Below are 21044 nucleotides of genomic sequence, written 5' to 3' on the forward strand. Positions count from 1 at the left end.
ATGCTACTTCTTTAGACCAAACTAAATAAAAGCTCAAAGCAGAAGCCAGCAAAAAACAAGTTCAGATGTTCCTTCCAGAAAGTTACAGAAGTGTTTGCATTCAATACCTGCAAGGAACTACTAATGATAGGAGTGATGTATTTGGATGGCAGTACTACTTCAAATCTACCAAGAGGACTAATGAACTGTAATTAGTGTATTCTGATTAAAATCACCTTTTCCACATTATCACTGCACTGCTGTTATGGGTAAAGTGTAAGAACTGCATTGAGTAAAATCCCACAGAGGGCACAGTAAACAAAGAAGAGAACACCCTACAGCATCCAACTACCTGCCAAGACTTTTTTGTCTTGGGAATCTTTTTGTTCAGGTTCAGAGGAAACTTCTGGGGTCCAGAGCGTTTTTTTGTTTCCTGTTCATGCAAACACAATAAAGCTAAATCACCGACCTTTAATCAGCAGAGCCGGAGCAGTTGTGTGTGAGGGAATCAGTAACCACTGTAAGGGGAAAACAGCAGGCAATGGACATAGATGAGCTGGACAAGCCTTGAAATCTCCACAGGGTTTAGGGACAATTTTTAATGTCGGGTTTAATATCCATAACGGAAAACATAACATGGAAGCATTCATTCACATGTAGATGGGACACACACACAATTTACATATTTAACAATCTATATGAATTGTCCAAAAAAAAAAAAAAAAATCCAAAAATTCCAGAAATGTTGGAATCTACTCACATGTCATTTAAGTATAACCGTTAATGCTGGGGCAGAAATATCTCAATATGAGAGTGGCAGCAAAGAGAAAGCAACAGTTATGAGATGTAGAGCTATTTTAAAAAAACATGTAATAGATTCCTAGTAAATGAGTTTGTCGATAATTTCCCATAAATCACAGGTTTTGCAATCCATACTGGAATTTCCTTGAAATACTTGGATTTTTTTTTTGCAAAGGCACTTGAAAGGAACTTACCCTTTTACATGGAAGACCAAAAACGTCCCGATATTGCCACCTGCTGGCAGGTTCCGGTACAGCTCGTAAAACAACATTTATGTAAATATAAAATACATTAGGGAGTAATAGGACAGTTTTATTGATGACACAAACTATTTACGCAGTAAATTATTTCACTTTCTTCCTTTTGGCTTTGGGGTTTTCAGTATCTGCACTGGGGGTCATTTCCGTTTCCTCCAATCCCTTCTTTCTCTTTTTGCTATGCTTGTAACCCTCTTCTCCACCAGGGGCGCTGGCGAGCACCTCGATGACACCACCATCCTCAGGTGCCTCGACACACTTTTCCTTCTTCTTCTTCTTCTTCTTCTTCCCGTTGATCTGCCCATTCATGTTTGTCTCTGCCACGTCTATGAGTTTGGAGGTCTCTTTTTGATCCTGCGGGCTGTCCTCTGGGGCGCAGCAGTCCTGCAGGACCTCGTCGTCCCTCATTTTGTCCTTCTTCTTCTTCCTCTTAGTCTTCACCCCGTCTGTCATGTTCGTTTCAGGCTGCGCAGACTCCTCCGAAACATCTTCTGCACAATTACTGAGAGCCATCAGCTCCTGTATCCTATGGGGACAAACCAGTCTTTCAGACGCACAGCTACAGTATCTCGTCATATTTACCTTTATTTGCCCCTCTTCTAAACTTTGATTATAATTCCTATGACACATTCATTTAGCTGATGCTATTCTCCAAAAGTTCTTAGACTAATTTACCTATTTATATTACTGTATCAATTCAGGAAGAGTACCTTGCTCAAGGGTAGGTATGATAGCAGGAGGTGGGATTTGAACCCAGGTCCTTTGAGTGCAAGGCAGTGGCTCTACCCACTGTGACACCTGGCATCTGTGATCATCACCTGCTGCACAGCATCACCACATTAGCGGATGTGTGTTTACAAGTACATTTATTCATTTAGCCGAATACTTAACTTTTCTCCAAAGCGACTTACAATTATTTACCCATTTATACAGCTGGGTCGTTCTACTGGAGCAATTCAGGGCAAGTACCCTGCTCAAGGGTACTGCAGCTGGAGGTGGGATTTGAGCCTGCAACCTATTTGTTCAAAGGCAGCAGCTCTAACCACTACAGTACCAGCCGTCCCTCCGTTCAGATCACGTGTTTGGACTCCGAGCTACTTGAACTCACTGAGCCGTTGGTACAGCTGGGTATTCTTACTCTGTTAACCACACTGCAGTTATAATAATTCAGGGTAAGGGGCCTGATCAGTGCTTCCGCAGAGGGAAAGGAACCCGCTGTGGACACATTCACTACACGCACCACAGGGACGTGCCTGTCAAAGTTCTGCAACGGTGGCACTTTGACAAGCACCATTCACTTTGACGCTCGCAGGGGAGCGGACGCGCGGAGCGCAGCGTACCTCGCCTTATCCAGGCGTCCTCTGATGAGCAGGACGCCGGCGACGTCAGCGTCCAGCTGGGCGACCTCGAACTCCAGGCCGTCGCCGATATTGAGGCCCGCCCTTTTCCACGCCTCCAGGGACACGTGGTGCGGCTTGGCGACGGAGGCGTTGAAGCAGCCGTGCACCAGACAGCCCACGTGACTCGCTCCCACTTTGTTTATAACGCCCTGCGAAACGAGGCGCATGGGAAAGCGCTGACACTTAAAAACTGCGTGTGTGCATATATATATACACACACACACACACACACACACACACACACACAGACGTATGTTTGAATCGTGACATACCAGAAGCTTTTGGCCTCGTTTGGGTCGAAAGATGACGAAAGTGGCCTCTATGTCCATGTGGATGAAGCCCTGGTCGTCGTAGATGTCCCCGTACCGCCCCAGCACTCTGACGTCGTCGTAGGCCAGCGGCACCCCGTTCATGCTGGAAGAACGAGAGCAGCGATGGACCCGGCGCCGGACCGAGCGCTCGGCCGTCTCCGGGAAAATACAAGTATTACCGCTACTTTTACCGCGTGTGAAAAACATTCATCCGTGGACACTTTACATTTACACCGATTCAGACAGAAGACACTTGGACACAGACGCGTGACTCTACAGCGAAGTCAGTTTGTCACGTTCCGCGACACGAACCAATGTACACGAGAGCGGTGACATGAAGGTTTACCCACGATATTTTCCACACACACACACACACACACACTACTTTTGTCCTCGGCGTTCTTCACGCTGTCACAAAAGGCCGAGAAAAGAGCAAGACGCTGCGCTCTCATCCCTCAGAGTCAGGACTTCACAGCGCTTCGGTTTAACTCAACACAGGATTCGAACCCACAACCGCCAGGGCATCATCAGTCTTCTTCTCCATTACGGGCAGAACCACCTACATTCACATTTATTCATTTGGGTGACGACGTTCTCCGAAGTGACTTATTTTACCCATGCGCACAGCTGGGCAATTTTACCACAGCGATTTAGGGTAAGTACCTTGCAGCTTCCTCTCTCGGCACCAGCTCTACCCATCATTACTCCACCGGCAGGGGGCGTAGCAGGAAAAATCGTGGCCATGATGGATGGAGCCTGAAGGTTGTGGCTTCGCGTCCCACCCCCCACGCTCCGGTGCACGTCGAGCATGCCATCATCGCCATGGTACGCATCCTGAATTACCGTAGTGAGATACCCACCCCCAGCTGTACTAACGCGAGCGAGACCCGGCCGGCGCACCGCGTCACTCGGAGTCGGAATACACACTCACTGCAGGTGTTACTTAGCGAACCGAGCTCATAAACAAACATAATTATCATAACTGCGGACTGTCTGCCTTCCGGCGCCGGTTTGCCGTACGAAAACCGGGTAAAGTACCTTTCCGAGTACTTGAGGAGCTCGGCGTCCAGCTGCTCGCGGATGCCGCTCCTCTTCTTGTGGAGGTAGAGCGGCGCGAGAGCGACGTGCCTGCGGCTGCCTTCCACCACTAGGCACGAGTACGGCGCGCTCAGCAGCGCGCGCGCGTCCGCGAAGCTGGGCACGAGGCAGGGCTGCACGGAGCTCGCGGCGGCAGTCGGAGCCGCCGCCGTCGCCTCCTCAGAGGACGCGCTCATGCCGTCCGGCTGGGGCTCGTGATCACGCGCTGCTCTTGCCGCGCGCTCCACCTTCACCATGCTTCGGGGTCCGCGACGCAGCGCCCGTGGACCGGAAATACGCCGTCTGCGGAAGCCGCGCGGTGCTGTGACGTCGCCACCTAGTGGCCCGGAGGTGACGCACGCGCAGGACAGTGGAGTACAGTGCGGAGCAGCGCTGCTCGAAAGCGCGTGGCCCCCAATTAACGCTAATATGGACCGAAACACTTGCTGCTGGTGCTACAGAGACTCCGTTTTTCTAGGAAGATGATCAAATCCCTCCTCTGAACACGTGGTACCATTGATTGAAAAAGTACAAATCGCAGACTGTACATGGGTGGGAGAGATAGAAATGCTGCTGTGCTGCTGGGTCTCAGGAGGATCCGGCGAAACTGTGTGTGTGTGTGTGTGTGTGTGTGTGTGTGTGTGTGTGAGTGAGAGAGAGAGAGAGTCTGTCCCTTACAGTGATGCAGAGTTCCATGCATAAAATGTGCAGCTATGGATCCATTTGAAAGATAAACGTGATATATTTTCTTACACATACGTGTAGGTGAATAATACTTTTCTTACAATCTCTCTTCTTATAGGGGGTGCAGTGAGTGGTGCAGCGAGTTTGGCCAGGTCCTGCTCTGTAGCAGGTTTGGGGTTCGAGTCCTGCTTGGGCTGCCTTGTGATGGACTGGCATCTTGTCCTGGGTGTGTCCTCTCCCCCTCTAGCCCTGCGCCCTGTGTTGCCAGGTTAGGCTCCGGTTTGCTGTGACCCCCACTTGGGTCAAGCGGTTTTGGGCAGTGTGTGTTTTCTTCTATTATCATTATGCGATTGATATTCAATGGAGTCTTTTTTTTGTATCATTTCTTTCATAACAGGTTTCCACTGAGCATTTAAGAGAATAATTGACATAAGACATAGACTTGCAACAATTGTAGACAGTTTAGAACCAATGTTTAAAAAAAATTGAAAAGGTAATAAGACACGTGTTACCATATTCTGATATCACACACATTGTTTGAAACCGCTTATCCCAAACGGGGTCACAGCAAACCAGAGGCTAACCCAGCAGCACAGGGTACAGGCTGGAGGGGGAGGGGATACACCCAGGACGGGACGCCAGTCCATCACAAGGCACCTCAAGCGGGACTCAAACCCCAGACCCACCGGAGAGCAGGACCCGGCCAAACCCGCTGCGCCGCTGCGCCGCTGCACCCGCTCGATTCTCCCTTTTATAGTTGTATTTTCTCCACATTTATTCATTTAGCTGATGCTTTTCTCCAAAACAACTTACAATGTTAATCTACCTACAGTTGTACCAGAGCAATTTAGGGTTAATACCTTGCTCAGTGGTACTACAACCAGAGGTGGGACTTGAATCTGCAGTCTTTAGGTCCAAAGGCAGCAGCTCTAATCAGTACAGTACCAGCTGCCCTAGGGAGCACATAGAGTGCTGGATGACCAAACATGAAAGCTGCACGCTCGACGGATGAGCGCAGTATGCCTGTAAGCGCTGTCCTTGTCCCCCTGCAGCACAGGCCCTGACTCAGCTGCTCTGTGTGGGCCCCACATGTTCTCCGGGACGACAAGGCGCCAGTGCGCAGGTGACATGGTATAAATAGTGGCACGGAGTCTGACTCAGCTCCAGTGGTGCCGCTTCGAGCTGGCGTCGTCCTTTCAGCAAATCACCGAGGTCCTGGCAAGCCGGATGCTCCTTCAATCGGTGTAAGCAGGTAGGATAATGAAGTATCGAGTGGCATCGATGGGATCGGCAGTCAGCTGTCAGTGGCACTTCTTTACGGGGGGTCGGTGCCTTACAGCACGAGAGAATGCAAACAGCTATGCAGGGAGTTCTGTGGGGCACACTGAACATTTTAAAGGCAAAAAAACCTTCCTAGTTCAGTACAACCATTAGGTTACATGAACATTTTGTGTACAGTCCTGTAAAGCTTGTCTGGAATTGCTGGAAAGCTCATTGGCACTCTACACGTGGGATTATTATTGCATTTATGTTTATGAGGTTAGCTGCCACTTTTCTCCAAAGTGACTTCTAATGTTAAACTATTTACACAGCTGGGTAATTTTAGTGGAGTAATTTAGGGTAAGTAATTTGCTCAAGGCTGTTACAGCTGTAGGTGGGGTTTAAACCTTCGACCTTTGGGTCCAAAGCCAGCAGCGCTGACCGCTACACTACCAGCTGTCCTATGATAATGCTATTATTATCTAAATGTTATAGTGTCCCTATTGTGCAAAGGAATGGCTTCAAAGTCCTTTGCCCAAGTGGACTAGGTGTATCGCTTAGGGTTTTATTTCGCAGCTTGTCGAAATATTGCTGAAACGGCAGATTTGGATCCCCACCTTCAGACATCCAGAAGGAGGTCGCGTCTATCCTAAAAGCCCCTGACCTGAGAGCTGTGAATAGACATCTGTCTCAGTTACACACCTCCTCCTCTGAGTGTGCAGTTCCACTACTCAGCTCAGTGTCTTTGTCCACTCTGGAAGGGGACGGCATGTCAGACACCTGTCCTGCCAGGAATGTTACGGTCATCAGTCTTCGCTCAAACTCCGACACATCATGTTACTTTTTAAAAAATATCTGTATTTTACATTTGTAATTCTGAGATTTCCTCTGCAGGAGTGTGTGCTTCCCTCATACTGAGAAGCAGAGTAATATGCAGTGTAAGTATTTTGAGATTTTCCACGCGCACCTGTGGCAATAAAATAGAAAAAAATTAATGTAATTTTCCATTGCAATTTCTTTGCTTCGCTTTTGCTGCAGTTGCACAAGTGAATATTTTATGAAATGGTGCTCAAGTTAAGGTTTCAGAGTATTTTATTTCGTAAGACACATTTATATAAAAATAATATAAATTCATAAATGATACTGTCCGTATGTACAGGGTTGAATAAATTCAGGTATTGGATTACAAGATTGTGCATTAATACTGAAGCATTCAGGATTCATCTATCATATCGAGAGTACTATTCCAGGAAGAAAGTCTCGGAGAAGAAGAGGTAGAAAAAGAGAAAGATTACAAAGCGTGAGTTGCAGTAAGCATGCACTTTTGTGCTCAGAAGTACAAATCTGACATATTTTTTGAGGCTGAATTTTCCATCCATTTAGACAAGGCTGTGGATCAATATCGTTCCAGTCCATGTCTGAGTCCGTGGTCTGAGCACCTTAATGCCTTCAGAGCCTGATCCAGCTCACTGGTTGTTTCCCCTCACCACGGTGTCCCCTACGTCACTTCACCGCCCTGTCCATGTTTCTGTGTTTCATTTCCTTGCTGCAGTTGAGAAGTGTGCCCACGCTCCTCGTGTCATGCTGGAGACGTCCTGCCATTGTACGAAATCTGAGGAATCCCATTGCTGGAGTTATCGGGTATCTCCTGTCAATGAAAGCACGCTATGTGGGCGACTGCACAAAAGAAATGTATATAGGGTACACTGGGGTGCAGCAGGGCTTGTGCTGAAACTAATTACTGGTGCAAAGTATAGCTGTAATAGTTTGGGGGCAGTGGGGTGCGATGGTGCAGTGGTTTGGACCAGGTCCTGCTCTCCGGTGGGTCTGGGGCTCGAGTCCCGCTTGGGGTGCTTTGCGATGGACTGGCGTCCCATCCTGGGTGTGTCCCCTCCAGCCTTACGCTCTGTGTTGCCGGGTTGGGCTCCGGCTCCCCGCGACCCCGTATGGGACAAGCGGTTTCAGATGATGTGTGTGTGAGTTAGGGGACAGCAGGTGGTGCAGTGGTAAGTGTTGTCAGCTTTTAATCGGAATACCTAGGTGTGAATGTCATGTCCTGCATTAATACCCTTTATTGAGCTATTAAACCTGAACTGAGTTAATACTAGTCAGTCAAGAGTACCTGGTTATAAGCAGCAACTGAGAGAATAATTATAAGTAGTTTAGGATAGAAAACTAACGCTGTAAATCACACTAGAGGAAAAGTGTCACTTTGATGATGATAGTAAATGATATCCAATATGACATTTAGTTGTGAATTAATAAATAAAAATGATTAACAGCATTCCTCCAGATTTTTACACATCTGCAAAGCAAACACACAGATTGTCTGAAGCCATTTGTCCCGAGCGAAGTTGCGGTGAACCGGAGCCTAATCCAGCAACACAAGGCGCAAGGCTGGAGGTGGGGCAGACGCACCCAGGATGGGACGCCAGTCCGTTACGAGGCATCCCAAGCAGGACTCGAACCCCAGACTCACCACAGAGCAGGCCCCGCCCCCCACAAAAGCAAAGAACAGCCTCTACAAAACAAAAATGAATCATATTTTTTTTAAAAATTCTCGTGGAACTGGTACAGTTGCACGACGTACAAACTCTGATGCATGAAGGCTGATGTGACATGTGTCACCACTTTCCTCGTGGAAATGACCGTACTACATTTTGAAGTCCTAGACCATGTGGTTCTAATATTCATTTAAATGATAATTCTTCTACTTGCGCTCCCTCGACCAGTATCCACCGGTGGGGCGGACCTGCCTAACTTCTTCCCTAACGGTCCGAAAGGAGCCCCTGTCCCTACCTTGTCTGTCATCTCGTGGGAGTGGTGCAGCGAATGCTCGCGCTCCAGGAACATCCGCTGCTGCTCGCTGCTGGCCAGACGACAGGTGAGCCAAGTGGACAGGGTGCAGCTGCTGATGCCCAGGCAGGCCAGGCACATGGTGGCCAGGTGCAGGGAGTGTGACGTGCCAGACCTCTTCACCAGCGCCCGCACAAACTGGAAGTTCAAGATGCCGCCAATGAGCCCGCAGATGCAGCAGGCTGAAAACAATATCATCTTTCAGCCAAAGAGAGACAAAAAAAAAAAGAAGGAAATAAACACACAACGAGCATGTTTCAAATATACTTTGGGATGACAGGTGAAGTTCAACACACGAGGGAAAAAACACATTTTCATTTAAATTCAGTCAAGTTAGGTGTCCTCTCGAGACCAAGAGAAAGGGGTTTTCCACATATGTATGGAATTTCAAGCACGGTGTCCATGCCTCACCCCCAAAACACGTGGCATCATTTAAAAGCACAGAATCTCCCCTACAGGATGCATGTGGATTCAGCATTCTAGTCAGAAGACCTTGGGAGATACGATTAAAACACGAATGTCCTCTACAGTGGACAAAACTTGAACGACTGTGTCTCTTAGTTTACGTTCTTGTGATGCTTTTCTCCAAAGCAACTTTTGACGTTAAGGTTCTTACCCATCTACACAGCTGGGTAATTTACTGGAGCAATTTAGGGTAAGCACAGTGCTCCAGGGTACCACAGCTGGAGGTAAGATTCAAAGCTGTAACCTTTGGGTTCAAGGGCAGCAGCTCGAACCACTACACCACCAGGTGACTGTCTCCTAGAGGGCACAGCGGTCCAGTGGTCATTGCTGTCAGTACACAGCTCCAGGATTGTGGGTTCGAATTCGGTCCCTCCCCTATGCATGTGCCATTTTCCTCCAACATTCCAAAGACATGGTGTGTGAGTTAATAAGTGTTTCCAACTGGGTGTGTTCTTGCGAGGGTGTATGAAGTGCTGCCTTCCTGTGAGGAGCTCTGAACCAATGCGGCTCTTGCTAGATACGCATTTTACGGACGGAGCGCTTTGTCGTTACTTTCCACAAAGTTTAAAACGCATCAGCGGCAAAGCGCTTGGCTCACGCCTCATTATCGATTTTTATCGAGCCCCTAGAAGATGCTTTGCGAATGGCCGAAATTTGTTGTCATCTGTTTTCTGAGAATAGATGAATCCGGGTGAATCTGAACGCCGCAAAGCTTTCGATGAAACCGTTCCCCGCTCATTTGTTGACGCAGAAGTGCACCTTTTCTTTGCTGAGAAGGCTAAATCTCACACGCAACCCAAATGTATTTACCAGACTCATAAAGGTGAGGAAGGGAATGAAGAAGAGTTCCAGGGAGAGGAAATGTGAGACGTTTCTTGCGAAGGCCTGCCCCGCGATGAGTTTCACTTCGGTATTGATTAGTCATTAAGGATCCCTCGGTAGATTCCTCCTTCTCAGAACTGCATGTTGTTAATTGAATCTACCCTCTTATGCTAAGTGTTGAAATTTACCACAGCCTACACTTAGAAGTCTTGCAGGGCGGCGATCGCTACGCCGTTCAGAGCAGATGTGCGTTGTATTTTATGCCTACGCGTGTGTTCAGATGTCATACTTCATGAAATAATTAAATGTGACCGAAGGGACAGTTGTGTCATAATTCATTATATCCATAAGAACCCAATGCTTCGTTGTTAAAGGTCTCGGAGAGGAGAGGGACAGCGGTGAAATGGCTCAGTGTGATACTTAGCGAACTGTTTAGGTGTGAGAACTTCACTCCTGGTTCCGTTCAGACTGGATGTTGAACTGATGCTGCGTGACCTGTCTCAGCAGCACCTCAGTACCGAGCCTCACAGAGAGTCACAGAAAATCCCGCTGCGGACGTCCAGATCCGAAATGGAGACTTGCGCTGTCGTTCGGGGGAGATGCTTACAATAAGTCCAGTCCTTTTCTTTGCACAGAGCACCCCGCAGAGTCCACAGATGAGGAACTTAATAAAAAAATAAATAAGAAAAAAACAAATTAAACACATCAGCCTCAGCACTACCATCAATGTTCAGTAACGCTTGCAAGAGCAAACTATCCTTTAATGAAATGTAGATAACTGCGTGATTTTTAATATCCACCAGGTGTTGCATGGTTCTTTACTATTATTATTTCTGGCACAGACACAGATGCCGAGTTCTGTTCTGCGATTCAGGTTTGCTGCGATGCCACAATTGGAAATCATCTTGAACACGAGCCATTAGTTAGTGACATGACTGTGGGTGGACAACAGATGTAGAATCCTTCATGTATTGCAGAGTCGCATTAGTGTATTTTTGCTCACAATACATCTTTCAGAAGAGCGCGTCATATATTTTTTGCCCAGAGCACCTCTTGGTTGCCCATTTAGTATAAATAATTAAAATAAAGACGTGCTTATAAAAAAATAGCACATTATAAGACATATCAACACTTGGCATTTTTTACCCAAAACATGCAAACGTGATGCAGTTCGGCACTGCTGTATAGTGCTGACACGTATGTGCTTTGCTTTTGTCGGACACCTGAGTCAGGGGATCCAGCTCTTTGCACGCACCTGTGCAGTTATCCTAGGACACCAACATAACAGTAGTAAAATAAATCCAGATAAAGTAAAAAGTTAAAATCCTCTCGACCATTAATATCTGCAGGTTTGCAACATCTTAACATTCTTGGCAATGTAAACATCTTTGCAAGAAACCACTGAATAGAAAAAAAACTGGTAAAAAAAAATACTCTAATTAACTGTTTAAGTCAGTTAATGTAAAAAAAAAAAATTGGAATTACCAAAATGATCTGGTAATAACTTTCATATCTATGAGTACGGGTTAATCTTTTTTAAAAGTGCACACAAGGATGGCAACTTGTATGTATAATATGACCTACTGACTCTTTTAAATTGTTAATGTTTCACCTAAATTCTAGTAATCAATGAGTATACATTTACACTGCATAATCTCTTAGGGAACCTCCTCACAATCGTTGCCCCAATAATTTTGTACATTAATGAGAGGGATGCAGTGATTTAAAACAGCCTGCATTATCAGCTTCAGAACAGCACATAACTCCAGTGTGTTGGAGTACAAAAAGAGGACCCATTGGCATTCTGAGAAATACCGGTAAAACCCTAAAATAGTATTTCACTCACAACTGTACAACTAGACAGCAGACAAACAATCTGTTGCTTGATTCAATGTGTTATAGAAATGTGCAACAGTGTGTATATGTAAAAAAAAAAAATAGACTTTGTTTTACCGGCACCTGCAGCTATATACTATAAAGGATGTACAGTATATACCGTTGCTCTGCCATAGGATCCAAGGCATACGTGTGTGTGCGCACAGCGATACAATGCGGAACAAACGCGGTAATAACGAAAAACTGTGCGCACAGCGATACAATGCAACGTTCACACCGGGACACGGACACAGTTGCGCGCACAGTGACAGAACTACGTGCACAGGGACAGGGAGGGGATAGGAAACCATGCAGAGGTCGGGGAAGCGGCAGTAAACGCGGAACTTTCCCGAAGTTGCACTCACTGGAAGTCACACTGTACTGTACTGTAGTGTACGGTAGTGCGGTGTACTCCTCGTACTGCAGCGCGCGCTTATTTGTTTCGCGCACACACAGACACACACGCGCGCGCGCGCGCGCGCGTCTGACCGTAAAGGAAACGCGCGGCACAGATTCGCCGCGCAGCGCAGCCGGAGAGGACGCGGTTTGTAACGTACACACACCCCGCTCCACACGGGCGACGCGTCTCCCTGGCGCGTCTTGTGCTCGGCTTGCGCGCGCCGGACCCCCACGGCCCCCAGCGCGATGCTGGACACGCCGAGGCCGATCTCCACGAGCGACAGCAGCAGCAGGCTCCAGATGATCTTGCGGCTGGTGCACATGCTGATGCTCCCTGCGGCATCCTAAGTTCCTGCATGCAGGGGAGAGGAGAAGGAAGGTACGTGGCCGCCCGTCACCGCTTCCCACGCAGCCCGAACCGCATTAATCCACGGCACGCGTCACGGACATCTCCTCCTTCATACATCCGCGGAGTGTCACTCAGTCACTGCTTCTTGCAAGTTGGCAGCATCATCACGCGTCTCCGTCCACGGAGGGAAAGTGGTCTCGCGAGTCTCGCTGTCCAGCTGTGGACTCTGCTGGACAAGTCAAGGTGTCCCCGGGCGGCGGCCGGCCGCTGTCCAGAGTGCTTAAATCTGCCTCCGCGCACTCCCGCGGTCCACTTCCACGGGCCGGACGGCGGATCTGTGCGCCCACACGGCGCGTCTTCCCTCGGCACTTTGAGCGCGCGCCGCTCTGCCCACGTGACTCCTGCGCACCCTCCAGGACCGCGTCGCACCAAAGCCGCTGAAGCAGCATCGCGCGGCCACCAGCTGTCATTTCATTTGGTGACATCATCATCAGCCGAAACGTGCCGCGAGCTCCTCCATAAAGCCAGACATCGATAACGATCCATGAACCGTCACCACCTTCGCTGACCTTTGTCGGGGTCTACGCTCCCTGTGCCACAGGCCGTGCACCTTTTATTTACTCTATTATTCCTCTTCATTTACCTGACACCTTTCCCAAAGGGACCCCCCAAGGTTAGTTATCCTTACAATGATTTACCCATTTCCGCAGGGCACTGTTGCTGTGTAAGTTCAGAGTAAGAACCCTGATCAAGGACACTTCTGTAGTGCCACACGTTTGTTTCGCAGCTTGTGCTGCTGGTGACTGAACAGGATTTTTATAAAAACACATTTATAAAACAAATGGCTCTTTGCGTCACAGTTAAAACATGAAGGCATTCACTTCCCCGCTTTTTACAGTCCACTCTGTCCCTTTTCCCATGATCAGAGAATAAAGGGCAAAATGCCTGCATTATTATATATATTTATGGCCTCTTTTGAGTTTGGGCACCAACTGCTAAATAAACTGAGATAATTGTGCTACATATAGTCCAGGGATCGCTGCGACATATTATCAATATCCGTCAACTGAATCTCTGAATATTTTTTATTGACAAAACCTGCTTTACTGAGCTTATATGTTTATGTTTGAGTTCTGGTATCAGTTTACTTTTTAAACATTTTGCTTAAAGGAAATGTGATGTAAATCACAAGACAGTGAGAATGTGTGGGTCTGGAAACTGGAGCGGTGACATTGTCCCCCACACTCTTCAAATTTATCCCAGAATATATTTTAATAAATATTTAGGTATAAAGGTCTTGTGAGATACACGCATTTACAATTTTCACTGCACATCTTGAGAACACAACCATTGTTATTAGGAAAAAATATATAAAAATAGAAAGTGCGTCAAACTGGGTGTCCAGATTACATTTCTTTGGACACACATTTCTTTATTTGTAGCCTACGCTTCTTGCCGTACAGTGAACCAATTTCTCGCTAGCTTCTCAGCAGAATTTCTCACGGAACAATTTACCACAGTGCAATATGAATTTTCTCTTTGCAATAGCTGTGAAACAGACAGAACTTTTGTATGAAGTGATTATTTCACAATGGTGCCTGTTTTGGGTTTGGTCCTCCTTAAATATGGGCTTCACTCTAAATTATTAATGTGTTTTGTTTCCGCTGCACCCTGCAGGTTTACTACTGAAACAAAGAGAGACTTAAAAATTGTCGCCTCTGTCAATGTGTTCAGTATAAAATTTAAAAATCCCTCTTAAAATATTACCAGAAAATTATGTTTGTTTTGTCTCACTGAAGAGTTTTATATATATATATATATACACACACACTGAAATACATTATCTATATATACAGTATATATAATGTATTTCCATGTATATATCTTTATCTGTTTGATGTCTTAAAATCACTATTGCCTTATTTTAACTTATTGGAAGAAACAATAGAAGCAGGTTTTTTTTTTTTTCTCCTCATACCTATGTGTCCCAGTACTTACGTGTGGTTCTCATGTCAATGTGTATTTTTTAAACACAAATATACCTTACATTATATAACCTGACAGGAACAGTGCATTCGTTTTGACTGGCCTGTCACTAGCATATGAACACCATCATGACAAGCATTAAGACAAGTAATCTGATATGTTGCTGTAGAATAGAACTGCGCTGATGGAGTCGTATAAGTGGATCTGACATTGAGGATAATGTGCTATAAAATTTTTTCAATTTTATTCTGGACTCTCTCCAAATAGGAAATTTTCTTCTCCACCCTGACTTTGCATTATAAGTATAGCCTTACTGTCAGCCTTGACACTCTGCTATTTTAATATTGATCCCCTCTCATAACTCGAGTTTTTGCTCCACGAGTCCCTGATGCATCAAACTGTGTTGCCTGTAACGTGACTTTCCGTGCTCTGCTCCATCTAATTTTCCTGCACCGCAGGCATGTTCTTATAAATAAAACTGGCAATTTGATTGTATTCTTTGAGACGCGGTGGTGATCTCGGTCTAAAATAGCACTGCGCTTACTATTTATAACCCTTGCCATTCAGCATTGCGTAATCAGGGACGTGGGGTAGGCCAGTTGTGTTCATTCTGAAGAGCAAGACCTGCAAGAGCTCAGATTTCTGAAAGGGCCGACACTTTCCCCTAAAATCAGCACGCTGATTAGGCCGCAAGCAAGCCACCGACACGACGTGTCACATCCCATTCATCAGGCCAGGGCGAGCTGCTCTGCTTTTGAGGATGCTCGGATCTGTCGAGAAGAGCACCCATTTGTTTCCTCACTTCCGTAGCGTCAGGCTCGGTCCCTGAGCTTCATTAGCTTCTGTTAAATTCACAACGAAGGGGAACAGGCGCACCCACCCCCACACCCACACACAATTACACTGAGTATTTTTAGGCACTGCATTCTGGTTCCATTCCCCCTTCTCCAAACCACACACTATCACAGTAGGGGAGGCAGAGTTGAGTCAAAATTCATTGTCATTCAAGCAAGAGCATTCCACTTGGATACCTCATTGTCCCCCACCCCCTCCCAGGTCTATAAATTGTTAATAAGACCCAAATGTTTTCTCCATAAGTGATTTCAGGGCAAACTTTTTGCTTTATACGGATGGTATGTATGGGTTTTGCATAGATTAGGGATTTGTCACGCTGTTTCGAAGGGGTCTCTTAATGCTATGATTCAGTCTTCTCTGAACTGCGGTGTGGAGTGTTTAACCCCTCTGTCTGCCACATATAAGCAACCTTCTACAGAGGCAACACTTCTCACATTCTTTTCAGAAGACAAATAATAAGCCAGGTATTGATTAGTCATTTTAAGTATTCTTTTTTCCCACGGAACGTCTTTATACAATTTTCAAATCTCACATCTGGAACCAAACAACAGGGTGATACTTGAGCAACTCAGATTCAGGGAATCCCATTGCTGACAGCTTAATGCACTCTTACAGTGAGTAAATATTTGTCAGGGATTTTCCCTGTCTCTATCCCATGTTCCCGTGAGAAATACTCCTGACAGAGAGCTGCCTGGGCTCCAACTCAGGAGGTTAGTAATGGACCCCTAGGGAACGGATTGCCCTCCCAGCTTCACCGCATCAGTATGTTCCTGTCCCAAAGACAGCACCGCACCACCAACCCTGGCTTGGCAGTACAGTACCAAGAAGCTGGTTCACCCTGCCATTGCACTGTGTCTACAGTAACAGGCCTCCTCCCAGTAGCTTTTGTTCAAGACCAAAAAGATTTAGTGGTGCTGCCCGTTCCACATATGGCAGCCTTTCAAGACCATTATCGTTTCTTGTAGCTTAACACCCTCTAATGCAGCAGTGTCCTTTTCAAGATATGCAGTACGCAGTATTGTTGTTAAGGTTTAACAAAGTGGCCTTAAATTTTTAATATTTATATTAATGCATCCAAGTGATTTGTTAGCATTTCTGCGTGCGCGTGCTCCATCAGAGCGCCTTGAAGAAGGCGTGGAGGTATCAGTGTTAATGCCAGTATCTTCTTTAACAAAGGCTGCCGTTGTCTCTGCGGCTCCCATAGGATCCCTATACATTTCTGCTTTGCTGGTGAATTATTTAGCATTTGTTCTTCTTCAGTTTAATTGGCCAAGTCTCCACCCACTCCATAACATAATGCTTTTATATTTGTTTTACTGCACATTTTATGTCGGCTACACGACTTGAAATTTACTAATGGCAAGAGCAATCTCAGGAGTCTCCAACGTATCTGCATTTAACACGAGTATCTGTTGTATGGCAAATGTACCTTTGCATGCATTTGTTGCTTTTTTGATTGTTGTTGTGCGTTTTTAAAACCTTCAGCTGGACAAATCAGAATAATTCTGAATAAACCTTTGGGAACAAAAGATTACAGTTTGCTCACCTTCTAAGGGTTAATTGTGTAAAAATAACATCTGCTTGATGCAAGTCTCTTAGATCAGTGCGTGTCCCAGTGGGAAGTTGAAATAGCAGCATCTAGTGATGGAAATGACTGCTGGAATATGCAGCCCGCTGTAGCTGTTAGTTGGTTCCTCGATCTGCCGGAGGCCCCTGCGTCAAAGTTAATAGCCATCATGTCCTGGATTTGCATAATCATTGTTGTTAGTGAACACTGGAGATTGATCTCCCAGGACTTGTAGAGCAGCACCAAGCATTTACCAGTCAAATTAGTACGCTTTTATTCTACAAATGATATCTACGTATTGTTGCATACTGATCCAGGCGCATGTGCTACAGCAACAAAAGGAATTTCATGTCAGCAGAAGACAACTTGACTCACACAACTGAAAACTCCAGCCAACTGTTTCCTCAGCGCTGCCTCAGAGTGCCGCCAGCTCGCCGGAACAGATGGCGTCATTCAAACACAGCACACAGCAACCCAAACCACAGCAAAGCTCTGAACCATGCACATATCACAATAGAAAGAATGAGTGCATCTCAGTTTCACTAATTTTATTTACATAGCTGGAATTTTTCACCTAAGTGCCTTGCTCTATGGTACTACAGCAGGGACCTTCTAGAGACTTCACTCAGCAACTTTCGAGACTGATGTTCTTGTCTATAATCTCTTGCTGCTCCTGCTGTAGAAGAGCATCATTTGTTTGATCGATCAGTCGATTGAATCATCCATCCATCCATCCATCCATCCATCCATCCAACTTAAATAAAACCTTTTCTAATGCAGAGTCATTGTGGCCTAGAGTCTATCTAAGAGCATAGGGAGTAAGGCAGGGTACAGCAGTCTATCACAGGGCAATTATACACCCATTCATTAAATCATACGAAGAGATAGAGAGAGCATTTCAAGTTACTAGTTCACCTGAAACACATGACTTTGGACTGTGGAAGGAAACAGGAGCGCATAAGTGTAAATTATCAAATCCCTAAAGACAGTGCTAATATCTACCCAACAGTCATTGCAAGTACTCAAAAATAACAGCCTTAGTAACTGTGGTATCGTCGAAAGGGTGCAAGAGGGGTAAATTCAGGACGAGGTGCCCAAGAGCAGAGTCTCTCGGACCAGTATTCATACCAACCGAAAGAGAACCTTTCCTGCGACTTAATCAATGAGCCATTGTTCTAACTCACAAGCCTGTAGTTGCAGTCCTCAGGGACTCGAGCCTATTGCCCGCTTGCTTATGGATCAAGGCAGGAAGATAAAACAAAAAACAAAGGGACATTCTTCCCATGGTGCACTGCACCACTGCCTGATTGGTCCCTGGCCAAAGTGCACCGAGCTCTGAACCAAATGAGCTGAGATGTTGCTGACTTCCATTCAATAATATCAGAGGCGCGCAGTTATGAAACAATGAAGGCAGCCTGAAAAGAGCGTCCACAGCCGAGAGAGAAACGCTGGAGTTTCTTCCCTGCCGCTCATGCTTTTTCTTGCTTATTGCTTTTATCTTGAGTTTTCAGACTGTCCCAACAGCACTTTTCTTCTGACAAGGGCCCCATCTGCTCCAAATGCTGATAATTGTTCTTCTGTGAATGCAGCTTCACGCTTCTTCACACGCTGCTGCAATGGCCCTTAACGTTATACTCCAGTGTGACACCGTGGTACAGTCCGGCTTTGTGTCGTTCACACCACTCCCAAGTTTGGTCTCAGAGTCAATACAAAAAGGATGGAAGAGCGATCCAGTGTCTCCCCACCTTGTGCTTGATGACCGAAAATGGCTTTGTTTAGCCTGAGAGGTTTGCCATCGTAGGGGTCTTATTGTATTGCATGAGGGCAGCAAAGAATAACGGGTCGATGGCGGGTGCTTCTGTATGATCTCCACTGAGAGAACCACAGGAAAATCAATGCTTCTTCAGAACGAGAGCATCCAGAGTGTTCTGTTCAAAAGCGTTAAGAGCATAGCGCACATTGTGTAAAAGTATAAGTAACGTCACGAAATGTCTGGGATCGCTTTTCACCCAGTACTACAATTCTGCCATTAAAATTCCATGATATGCAGCTCTTTTCATGACAGTGCTGTGCCTAATCCCGCTAAACAGAACTGCATGTAACCTACTGCTATTCTTGCCTTCATTAATAATTAGCAAATTGGGCAGATATTACAGTTTGCTTGGCCATCATCACTTACTGTATTTGTTTAAAAGCAAAAGCCCTTCGGTGCCGAACCAATCGATCTCGCTCGGGATTCCTGATGTGACTTGAAGCGCTGATGGTCGGCTGAGGCTGAGCTAAAAAAGTCTGACAATTTCAAATGCTGCATTCTGAAAATGTGACGCGACGACAGACATTTGAGGAAAAAAAGCCTTGTGTAATCTTTGTGCAGGCAGATAGGTGACAGCAGCGTGGAAACGGAGGAGGTGGCAGCAGGTTTGGTTAAGCTTAAGGCTTGGTCTTCGGCCTCGGGGCCCAGTGTGTGTATTCAGGAGTCCGCGGCGACTCCTCTCTTGCACTGCGGGAGCTGCAACCTTACACCTGACCCTTGCTGAGACGCCCATTCACAAGATGCAGATCGACCAAGGAACGGCGCTGCCAACGAGGAAAGAGGCAATATCTGTCGCTGCTAGGAACAGCCCTGAGCCCTTTGTGCTGGGATACAGATGAAACTGTGCAAGCTGTGCACTGACTCAAGGAAAGGAGTCTTTCATACTGTATATGAAAGGAATCTGAAAGAAATCTCATGTCGATGATAGGAATCAAAGGAATTCCACATAAAATTTTGTATATAAAAGGAATTTTTCCTATCGTTACGATGTCATTTGCTCATTTTGCTCATACTTTTCTCAAAAGTGACTTACGATATCAGGTCTGCGTAGCAAGTTACTTAAAAGTACCCATCCGTACAGCTACAGCCGGGCACTTTGTGCAGTACCACTTCAGAGTGAGTACCGTGCTCGAGGGTACTACAGAGGGAGGTGGGCTTTTCAACGGCAAAGCGGTGGCTCTAACCACCGTGCTACCTGCTGCCCCCTTTGAAAATCAACCCGCATTCAGAAAGGTCGAGAAAACATTCAGGCCCCTCATCTGTCATGTTGCTCACAGCAGTGTACAGGGCATTGAACTGTCAACCTGCTGTGTCAGGAAGTTAGGTAGGTGACAAGGCTTTTGTCACAGCGGAGCGAGCCAAAGGCCAGGACCGATACGTGTGAGCTGGACCCTTCCTGACAGCGCATTGTCAGCCTTGTCCTGGCGCATAGCAGCAGGCCTGCAGAGCAGCCCACCAGCCCCAGCAGCGGAGTGCACCGGGTGCGCCCTTCGCCCATCACGCATTATTTTCTCGCTCAGCGTTTCTACAAAGTTGTAGCAAGGCTGTGCATTTAAACTAAACCCAGAACCATGCGCAAGACACAGAAAAATTCCTGACATGCTGCTATTTCCTGGAGGTTTTCCACTGGACTAAGGATCGTAACAGAAATCAGTGCAATGTGACGGAACGTGTCAACGTGACCACGATCGTGCAACAGCCTTGATTAAATAACTAGCAAAATGATCAGATTATGACGAAAGAATAATAATGTTCCTTTTGTCCTGGTTTGGCGATAATAATACTTTTTTTTGGCTGGACGGCACAGAAAGAGAGGACAGTCTGTTGGAATGGGCCGACCAATTTAGGTTGCCTTTATTTAGCCCTCGGAATTTAGGAAAGAATGAAACTGACACACCGGGGGTGCAGTGGCGCGGTGGGTTGGACAGCAGTCCTGCTTTCCGGTGGGTCTGGGGTTCGAGTCCCGCTTGGGGTGCCCTGAGATGGACTGGCGTCCCGTCCTGGGTATGTCCCCTCCCCCTCTGGCCTTACGCCCTGTGTTACCGGGTAGGCTTGGTTCCCCGTGACCCCGTATGGGACAAGCGGTTCTGAAGATGTGTGTGTGTGTGTGAAACTGACACGATACAGCAACTAATCAAGAACCTTCTCTACATCTCTTAGATGACATTCAGTAGGACATGAATGTGTTATTAAACAGTTTAGTTCTAAAACTGAAGGCCATATCACAATATTACACCATCACCTGATGGTATATTTGAGTTTTTTACCGCACCACAGCAACCAGACTT

At 46.4% G+C, this 21044-nt stretch overlaps 2 protein-coding genes across 2 annotated transcripts; both read right to left on the reverse strand.

Annotated features, from left to right (window-relative positions):
- Positions 1–564: 564 nt before the first annotated feature.
- polr1f (RNA polymerase I subunit F) lies at positions 565–4116 on the reverse strand. Its single transcript, XM_029248362.1, has 4 exons — positions 3787–4116; positions 2710–2851; positions 2378–2586; positions 565–1563 (listed from the first exon to the last, which is right to left on the reverse strand). Exons 1-4 carry the CDS (start codon positions 4080–4082, stop codon positions 1125–1127), a joined length of 1086 nt encoding a protein of 361 aa, XP_029104195.1. The 5' UTR covers positions 4083–4116; the 3' UTR covers positions 565–1124.
- A 4363-nt stretch (positions 4117–8479) lies between these two features.
- Positions 8480–13513, reverse strand: tmem196 (transmembrane protein 196). Its single transcript, XM_029248497.1, has 3 exons — positions 12351–13513; positions 10441–10576; positions 8480–8823 (listed from the first exon to the last, which is right to left on the reverse strand). Exons 1-3 carry the CDS (start codon positions 12507–12509, stop codon positions 8480–8482), a joined length of 639 nt encoding a protein of 212 aa, XP_029104330.1. The 5' UTR covers positions 12510–13513.
- Between the last annotated feature and the right edge of the window lie 7531 nt (positions 13514–21044).

This window comes from Scleropages formosus, chromosome 23 (assembly GCF_900964775.1).
Source record: "Scleropages formosus chromosome 23, fSclFor1.1, whole genome shotgun sequence".
Lineage (NCBI taxonomy): Eukaryota > Metazoa > Chordata > Actinopteri > Osteoglossiformes > Osteoglossidae > Scleropages > Scleropages formosus.